Genomic DNA, 10330 nt, shown 5'->3' on the forward strand with positions numbered 1-10330 from the left:
TCATCTACTATTAAATATAATGATTGATGTAATATAGCTAATGAACACAATTTTTCAAGAAACGTGTGTTCTGTAGCGATTTACACACAATCAACAGGCAACGGATCTTAGTTAGAAGTATGTTGTGAGAGAAATCTATGCGCCGCACAGCCGGCAACGGTAGGCAGGGCAAGTCAAAATGTAGATGGGGCAAGTAGATTTGAGAAGTACTTGCCCTGCAGGGCAAGTAGGGAAAACAGGGCAAGTAGGAAAAAAAACTTAACGTCGAACCCTGTCAACTATCAGAAACATAGCCAAAACCATAGCCAAAATCAATCAGGATTCAGGAATCAGGAACACTCTCCAGCAGGTAGGAGTGAATGTGTCAGAGAGACTACCATCTGCAGAATGTCACCAGTCAAACTACAGACACTTCACTGCAAGGTGCAAACAACTAGTTATCCTTAAAAAGGATGGTCAGGTTACAGTTAGCTAAAAAGTACCTAAGACACCTGTAGAGATGAATATCATGTACCAGAGTGACTGCAATAGGAATGTTAGGGGAAAAAAAGGATCTGCCCAAGATTTACTGACTTACTAGTGGATAGTGAGTTGGACTGGTGATCGGAAGGTTGTGAGTTCAAATCCCGCCTGAAACCACACCACTACATTTTACATTTACATTTTTGGCATTTAGCAGACGCCTTATTCCAAAGCGACTTACAATCAATACATTTGACACCACTACTAGTGTGCCCTTGTGTAAGGCACTTAGCACTCAGTTACTCCAGGGGGAATGATGTCCCTGTAATCTGTAAAAGTAAGTCGCTTTGGATTAAAAGCGTCTGCAAAATAAATGTTGAATGTATTCTGAAGTGGAAACATCTTGTCCACTCAAGGACGGTTTGAGGCTCAAATGTGTGTGTGAATGTGTGTGTGTGAATGTGTGTGTGAACGGGTGAATGAGAGGCCGTTGTAAAAGCGCTTTAGATAAAGGCACTATGAAAGTGCAGACCATTTACTATGTATTATTGTTTACTTTGAACTACAGCAATGCCCCCTCCAGACACAATGTATTGTGCCCAGCAAATCAACATTCCCCCAGAGCTGCCAGACATCCTGAAACAGTTCACCAAAGCAGCTATCAGAACGCAGCCCAAGGACGTGCTGCAGTGGTCAGCTGCGTAAGTACCCACTGTGGTCCTTCCTCCCCGGAGGACAGCTTACATTAACAGGCCTGAGAGGTGACTAAATATGTGTCAGCTATAGATGATTGGGTGGCTACCAAGCAGGTAAAGGGAAATATGTGAGATGATTGGGTGGCTGACAAGCAGGTAAAGGGAAAGATGTGAGATGATTGGGTTTGCTGACAAGCAGGTAAAGGGAAAGATGTGAGATGATTGGGTTTGCTGACAAGCTGGTACTGTATAGGGGAAGATGTTAGAAGACTTACGTGTCTCTGCACCCTCAGATACTTCACTGCACTGTCCAATGGAGACACTCTCCCTGCCAAGGACAGGCTGGAAATGCCCATTGCCACACAGAAGACAGACACAGGACTGACCCCAGGCCTGCTCAAAGTCCTACACAAACAGGTACTGACTAACAGAACACACATAGAAGAAAAAAAAGAATCAACTTTTTTTGTGTTGAGCTGATTCAGATTCAGATTCAGATAACGTTTATTGCCATTATGCTTGACACATATAGGAATTTGCTTTGGCATTACAGAAGGTGCATTTATGCTTTTTTCACATATATATGAACAAAACAAGTACAATACAAATGCAAAAACAGGCAAAAACAGGACAACACAGGACAGACAGTGCATGGATAGTGCTGTAAATAAAGTGCAGTGCAGAGTTATACAAGGTCTAGTGCATGTTCAGTCCTGGGCAGACTTGGAGGCGGGGGGGAGGGGGAAGCCAGAGTCATTTAGCAGCCTGGCGGCTGAGGGGAAGAAACTGAGCCTGTGGCGGGCCTTCAGTGCCTTAGGCAGCCGCAACCTTCTTCCAGAGGGAAGCAGGGTGAGGAGGCCGTGGCCGGGGTGGAAGGGGTCGGCCATGATCTTTCTTTCTGAGCTGATGGCATCCACTGCAACACTACATTACAATAATCAACATTTCCATAAACATTGGCGATGACATTTTCATAGCTAAACTTTTAAACAAGTTTTAGATCCATAAAGAGTCTTCAATGTAAAGTTAAATGCACAACATTTCCACAAAGTCCCAGTTTTATCATTCCATTCCATTCCATTCTATTCTCCGGGCAGCTTGCCCTTAAAGAGACGACCACCAAGGAGGAACTGCAGCAGAAGTGGCGAGGGCTGTGTTTGCCCGTGGAGCAGCTGGACACTCTGCTGATTCTGGGGAACTTCAGCGCTAACATCGACTGGATGCAGTTCTTCGCTCTGGGCTGCAGTGCACTGGGAGGGGTGAGTCGCTCAGGAATATAATTATGGGTTTGGGTTGGGGGGGGGGGGGGGTTGTGAACCCAGGTCTCCCACAAGGATGACCTAAGCATCTACCAATAAGCCAAGAGGTCATCGTCAAGGTCTGAGAGCAACACTTGAGTTTACAGTTTCTTTGATGCCCTGTAGGACAATTGATATGATCTTAAATATGGTGAACACCACTTATTGGTTTCTGGGTCACAGAGGAATTGAGTACAGAGGAATCGAGGCGAGGACAGATTGTCTAACTATTGAGAAGGGGCTATTGTGTTAGCCTATAACAGCTATATTATTATTCTAGTGTGACCTGCGGTGCATTAACTCTTAAGTACATACTTAAGTCTGTATGTATGTATGTATGTCTTAAGACAAAGCTCAAGGACTTTGAGAACACTGGACTAGTGACTGTGGTGTAGTTCTACTATTCACCGCATGATGGCAGTCATGCACTGTCTTGATGCCCTGGGCTTTTCTCTTTGTGTGTGTGTGTGTGTGTGTGTGTGTGTGTGTGTGTGTGTGTGTGTGTGTGTGTGTGTGCGTGCGTGCATGCGTGTGTGTGTGTGCCATATGCTTGTGTCGTTCAGACAATCGTCAGCGCCCTGAAGTTTGCGTGTGAGATCCTGACAGAGGACGAGGAGGGGGGTGCGGCCCGAATCCCCTTGGACACCTTTGTGGGTCTCTACACCTACCTAGCACACCTGGACGGAGACATTCCCCAGGACCAGATAGACAACTTCCTACACAACCTGCAGGAGCCAGCGTGAGTGTAGATCTACTCTGTATCTACTTTGTTTCTGTCTGTCTGTCTACATCCACCGACCCATCCATCCATCCAGCCATCCATCTATCTGTCGCTATATTTGTCAGTCCATATTTGACCTTCTAAATGGTAAATGGACTGCACTTATATAGCGCCTTTATCCAAAGCGCTTTACAACGGCCTCTCATTCACCCATTCACACACACATTCACACACCAATGGCGGCAAGCTACCATGCAAGGCGCCGGCCAGCCCACTCACTGGGAGCAATTTGGGGTTCAGTCACTGACTTCAGTGTCTTGCCCAAGGACACTTCGACATGTGGCCAGCCGGGGCTCGAACCGCCGATTTGCCACTATCACAATTCTACTATTCTAGTATTCTATATACCATGTGCTCTGAGAGGAGACGTCTGCTTTACGTACCTCTGACATTCTAGTAAACGGTAAATGGACTGCACTTATATAGCGCCTTTTTTGCTGCTCCAAAGCGCTTTACAACAGCCTCCCATTGATTCACCCATTCACACACACATTCACACACCAATGGCGGCAAGCTGCCATGCAAGGCACTGGCCCGCTCACTGGGAGCAATTTCGGGGTTCAGTGTGAGGACACTTTGACATGTGGCCAGCCGGGGCTCGAACCGCTGATCTGCCAACCTTGTGATCATTAGACAGCAAAGAGACAACTGAAAACACACCAATTATAAAACCTGACCTGAGTGTCGTTCTCTTGGGCAGTCTCTGCTGCCCTCTGGTGGTCAGACGGAACCATGACGCGTTAGGGGAGGGGCTGGGAGAGAGGCAGAATGTAATCCCCTCAGATCCACACGTTCACGGATAGAGAGAGCATACATTATCTGCACCATATAGGGCATGACAGGGGATAACTACACCACTACAATTACGTTATAAAAGGTGCTCAATGTCACCCTGAATGGCCTAATTCTATGGCCAGTTGTGAGTTGATCAACTTAGTTATCAAACACTGTATAGAACAATTGTAGACAAGTGCTCGTCATTTTAGGGCCAGTCTCAGATGATAGTTGTCATCAGAATGAATGAATTGTATGTAAAATACTGTTTTATTATTATGCCTAATGTGATTGTTTTTGTGATTTACAGCACTAAACAGAATGGTATGATCCAGGTGGCCAATTTCTACAACCGCAAAAAGTAGGGAGAGTATCAGAAAGAAAAAAGACCATACTTATCCAACAAATAAATTGTCGTCAGTAAAATACTGTGTAACCAGGTTGTGTTTTGTATTGCTTCTTTAAAACTTTATTAAAGATTTGCACAGCCAGTTGATGTCAAGTTAGTTTTACATTTTCAGACAGAGCAATGTGACTGTTGATATGTCATTTACATTTACATTTTTGGCATTTAGCAGACGCCTTATTCCAAAGCGACTTACAATCAATACATTCGACTAAGCAAGTGAATCATCAATCCACCAGTCGTAACAGGAAGAGTAATCTAGCTCAGCCCCGGGGCCATTGGCAGTCTCCATGATAGAAGGAAAAAACTAAATAAAATACTTTTATATAGACACTGGAGAAACAGTGAAACAGTACAAGGAGGGCAGTAGAAGTCTTAGGGGACATCGTATAGGGGAAAAGCGGGTGTCTCAGGAGACCCCGTGCTGGGGGGTAGTAGATGTCTCAGGAGGAGCAGTTAAGGTGTAGCCTGAAGAGATGGGTCTTCAGTCTCCGACGGAAGATGAGTAGTGACTGACTCTGCAGTTCTGACAGCCGTGGGAAGCACATTCCACCAGCGGGGAGCCAGTGTAGTGAAGAGACGTGATTGGGCAGGCGACTTATAACCGTGTCTGGTTATAAGAGACACAAATTGTGTGAAATACTGGCCTAGGTGTACAGGCTAGTGTTCCTTTTCTAAATGAAGCCCACACTCGACAGGTTAGTGAGTGTTCTTTGTCGTGCTCGCATTATACCAATGGAGGCCTTTGTTGTATTCTCTTTCCGTACCTCAGTGACATTCACTCATATTCATTGTCAACTTTTGTGAAATGGAGATAAAGTGGCAGTATCTCTCTGGTCCGTTCGCACGCACGTGGCTAATGAGTGAGATAGAACAGAACAGAGGCCCAGGGCCCAGAAAACACACACACTACACAACTAACACACATTAGGACACAATTATACACACTATCTATTATTTTATTGACCGTTAACCTTTTGGTGGAAATCGAGATATAAGTTATATCCCTCAGAGCCATAATAGCCATAATACATAAGAGCCATAATACAGAGTTTGACCATTGAGGTTGATAACCAGAAGCGTAATGATGCATTTACATGATACTGCATAGTTCAGCTCCTCATGGAGTATTTTGACCAACAGCAATTCACAGATTTGAAAAAATGTTTTAATTAAAGCTAGCAAACAGAACTGTGAGAATCAGAACTATAATCCAAATACTCATCACAAATGGATATTTAATTAACATTTAATGTTATGCTCAAAGGTGCCTTAGAAGCATAAAAGGTGGCCTAACTTTAATTAACAATAAGGCACAAGAGGCCATCCTTTATCGTGAATAAAGTCAGCTGAGGGCTGTTGTTAGGCAACTGATAAAGCACAGACTCAATCGCCTTATTGCTTTTATACAGCGGTTACAAAACAAAACAGAATTGGGACAGTAATAACAAAACAATGCCTTACAGTAAGTATTTATTGCGTAATATATCTTAGTGATTTCTACCCTGCACAAATATTGTTCTCAAAACGACCACTGTTGCCAAGGTAACATAACAAACACATCTTTGTAATTTCAGTGTTTGCGCAGGGATATTAGTGCAACATATGGTAAACAGGAAAAATGTGTCTGAGCTGTTAGGTGTGTGTGAATGTGGGAATAAAGCACAGCTTTGAATACGTCAATCACAATGCTTCTTCTGATCAACCCTTTCTGAAAACCTTAAATAACCCTCACTCTAAACCTAATCAATTTGATCAATGACTGATTTGACAATCCTTAGTTTGACAGTTCACCCTGACTTAATGATCACATAATGACACACTGAGCAAACGGTCCGGTTAAGCAGGCCTGTGATTTTAGAGAATAAGTCATGTAGTTACCGTTACCACTAATAAGTGATACCACAGGGTCAGGTATGTTTTCATGTGTTTTTAATGTTGAAGGCAAGGATTCGTGGTATGGCAATCGGATCCTAGATCTGATCTGTGGTTAGGGGGGGATGAAGGAAACAGATTCTAGGGTTAGGGAATGGGGGGGGATGCGTGAACACAAGGCATCACAATAACCTGAACCGCAGCCAACTCAAAGAGAGTGGAGAAGAGCTCTAAATCCCTAACACACTCTCTCCCTCTCTCTCTCTCTCTCTCTCTCTCTCTCTCTCTCTCTCTCTCTCTCTCTCTCTCTCTCTCTCTCTCTCTCTCTCTCTCTCTCTCTCTCTCTTTCTCTCAAGGACAATGATTAGAGCAGAAGAGCTTAGTAGAGTGAGGGGTTTTCCTCGTGGTCTGTCTTATTAAACATGGGGATTGGACAGTCCCACAAATGAACCGCAGTAAGGTAGACGCAGTCTTTAACATTCTGTTCAGGTTGTCATGGTGTGGACGTGTGCCACGAGACTGGAGACAAGGCAGGATAGGAAATAAGATCTGGGGGATTGTGCATTTCCTCAAGGCTTTGGCAACAGGCTTTAGGAGTAGGGAGGGGAAACATCACTAACCCCCCCCATAGTCCCCCTCATTCTGGGGCCAAGTCCAGGATTGTGGGCCTCAGAGAAGAAAATGGGAGGGCACAGGGGATTTCATCATCAGATCCCTCAACTAATGAATGCTAAATATGATACTCCACCCATATAGAGTAACAAAGCAGCGATCTGATCTGAAATTCACGATTTGTTGTACTCAAATAATCATAATCGTATTCCTCTCCTAATATTTTCATATTTGTTTAATATTTATCAGTGAACTTGATTTCAGTAATCCTTTCAGCCCTGTTTTTTTTGTGTTGCACCAAACACATCTGCATGGCACCTAACAAGAACCTTCAGCTGGATAACTGGATCTCTGTCTCTCTTTCTGTGGCTCCTCAGTATTGACGTGAGTTACCACTGTGGCTCTGGATAAGATTATAGGATAACCCTTTATTTTACAGCACAATATTATTAATCAGGTATAGTACTTAAAAACATTACGACCTGATAATAGCATTTTAATTATGCTCGCTAGTTCTTGTGCCATTTAGTGCCATTTAGTACCAGGTAGTTACCAGTTCTGCAGAATCCTTTCTGGTAAGCACCAGAAAGTACCCCTTGTTACCACATAGCTACCGCATCGTTTCTTAGTAAACACTGGGTAAATAGCCCAGCTGAAGCAGAGCTGGTAAATAAAGGGTGAGAGACTATTGCACAACAGCCTCTCTTTTATTGGGTCTGTCTCTGAGAAATAGCATGTCTAGAGGGATGACGACTATAACAGAATGGTGTGAGGGAAGGACGGAGGGAGGCAGAGAACGAGTGGACAGGGCCGGATAGAACACAAACACTATGTGAGGGAGTTTAGAGCACTAAGAGTATAATAGTATAATGGTATAGTTAAAGTATACAGTAGAGAAGGAAGGAAGACATGAAAAGGAGAAGAGGATATGAAGGAAAGAAAGAGCAAGAGAGCAGGGAGAACAACAGAATACCAGGGTATGAAATTACAACATAGAAATTACAACTCTTGTTATGCATAGTCCCCCCTATTTCAGGGAACCCAAAGTATTGGAAAATTGGTTTGACAGGTGTTTCTGGATAGTCAAGCGTGTTCCATCACATCATTTGTGCAGGCATAAGAGAGTGTCTAGTTTTGAGTCTAGGCTTTGCATTTGCCTTTGCGGTCTGCATTTGGTGTCTGTCAACACGAGGACCAAAGAGACATCAATGAAAGTCAAAGAAGCCATTATGAAGGCAAGGCAAGGCAAGGCAAGTTTATTTGTATAGCACATTTCATACAACAGGGGCAATTCAAAGTGCTTTACATGCATTATTTAAAAATACAGCAAGAGGAGCATAGGAAAATAAAAATTACAATGAATAAAAGCAAATATAAGAAGTAAATAGATAAAACATTTAAAAAGACAATAGTTAATGGAAAAAAGACATTGGTAGAAGTGTTTGTGTTTAATCATAACTGGTGCAAAACATGAAGGTTTTTAGCTTAGATTTAAATATTTTAAGGGTTTGGGCCTGTTTGATTTCTTCAGGGAGTTTGTTCCAGGAGCATGCAGGCTGAAATATCAGCAAAAATCTATCAGAAACACAGCCAAAACCTTAGAATTAGACTAAAATCAATCGTTAAAAAATAAAGAAAGCACTGGTGAGCCCAGCAATCGCAAATGGACTGGTAGGCCAAGGAAGACTTCTCCAGTGTATGAACGCAGAATCGAATCGTCACCATAATTAAGAAGAAACCAACACAACTGTCCCCAGAGATCAGGAACAGAACCCTCTCCAGGAGGTAGAAGCGATTGTGTCAGAGACTACCACTTGCCAAATACGTCACCAGACAAATTGCGAGAGGCTTCACTGCAAGGCGCAAACAACTAGTTACCCTCAGGATGATGAGGTTAGAGTTTGCTAAACAATACCCGAAAAATACCGAAACACAATCAAATAACTGAAGATGGTCGCAGAGCAACACCAGAGACTGTCTGGTGGGGTCACTGGGTCGCAAACTTCAGGCAGTTATTGCATGCTCAGGATTGTCTTTTCCAATACCTTTGGAGCCTTGAAACCCAATCTAAGGAATTACAACCTGGAATGAAAGCTGAGAATCTCTACTCTGACCCCATAGTAAGTAGCTGTTGTAGAATGTAGAGTAGTGTAGAGCTATTAGTCATAGGCAATGTTTGGTCTCACAGATGTTTTTCTGTTTTCTTCCAGGAAACGTCAGGAAGGGATGGTGCGGCCGGATAACTTCACTGGTCACAGTGTTGATGACATGACCGGACCCAGGGCTGTGGACGACACTCGTCCCAACGCTACCACGAGGGCTGAGTAGACAGTCCAAACCAGGGGATAAGGCTTTCTTTTTTGTTTTTGTTTATGGAGAGTGAACATCCATTACACCTTGAGTATCTTTTCAGTTTATTCAGACAGAATGGAAGGAGAGATGGGAAAGACAGACAGAGAGAGGGAGGGGGGGGTAGGATTTGATCTGGATCCTATGCAACTTGCAGGTCATGTTTTTAAATCAGGAGCGTTACCGCTATACAGTACCACAACTTCAGCACAGGGCAGAAGATTTTCAAATCAGAGGCCTTATGTCAAGACCAGTCAACCAAGGGAATGTGTGTGATAGATACATATGCATTTACTAGATATCCATTTGACACGGGTACTGGGACAACAGTAAATACTACGAAAATGTACATGTTTGTGCCTCAGCACTAGCTGCCATTACAATCCGTCCGGACTTGTCCTGGGCCCAGAACTTAGGCCTTTTCTGTGTTCAGGGCCTTGACGGCCCTGTGGTAGAAGCTGTCCTTCAGTCTGTTTGTCCTAGCGGCCGGGGTCCTGTACCTCCTGTTCGAGGGCAGCTTGACAAAGTGTTCGTGCCCAGGGTGGGTCGGGTCCTTGGAGATCTTGGAGGCCCTCCTGAGACAGCGTGTTTCGTACAGCTCCTTCAGAGAGGGGAGGGTGGCGCCGGTGATCCCCTGTGCTGTTCTCACGACTCTCTGTAGATCGTTTCTCTCCGCTGCCGTGCAGCTGTGGTACCAGTTGGAGATGCCGAAGGTGAGGATGCTCTCCACTGCGCCGTGGTAGAAGGCCACCAGCATCTCCTGCTTGCTGTGTTGTTTCTTGAGGCATCTCAGGGTGTATAGCCGCTGTTGTGCCCTCTTGATGGTGCCTTTAGTGTTGTCCTTCCAGGCCAGGTCATCCCGTATGATGTGTCCCAGGAAACGGAGGTTTGAGACCATCTCTACGCTCTCTCCGTCGATGAGCAGGGGCAGGATCTCGGACTTTTTTCTCCTGTAGTCTACGATTATTACTACTACTACTACTACTACTACTACTACTACTACTACTACTACTACTACTACTACTACTACTACTACTACTACTACTACTACTACTACTACTACTACTACTACTACTAT

At 44.1% G+C, this 10330-nt stretch overlaps 1 protein-coding gene across 1 annotated transcript; it reads left to right on the forward strand.

Moving 5' to 3' along the window:
• Window positions 1-1032: 1032 nt before the first annotated feature.
• Window positions 1033-9231, forward strand: LOC308168844 (ropporin-1-like protein; the record flags this gene model as incomplete). Its single annotated transcript, XM_080543488.1, has 5 exons — window positions 1033-1163; window positions 1451-1574; window positions 2255-2416; window positions 3019-3194; window positions 9114-9231. The coding sequence occupies 5 exons, from the start codon at window positions 1033-1035 to the stop codon at window positions 9229-9231; spliced, it is 711 nt and encodes a 236-aa protein (XP_080399614.1).
• Window positions 9232-10330: the final 1099 nt, after the last annotated feature.

The sequence above is a fragment of the Nansenia antarctica genome, assembly GCF_963989245.1.
Source record: "Nansenia antarctica genome assembly, chromosome: 12".
NCBI classification, from domain to species: Eukaryota; Metazoa; Chordata; class Actinopteri; order Argentiniformes; family Microstomatidae; genus Nansenia; species Nansenia antarctica.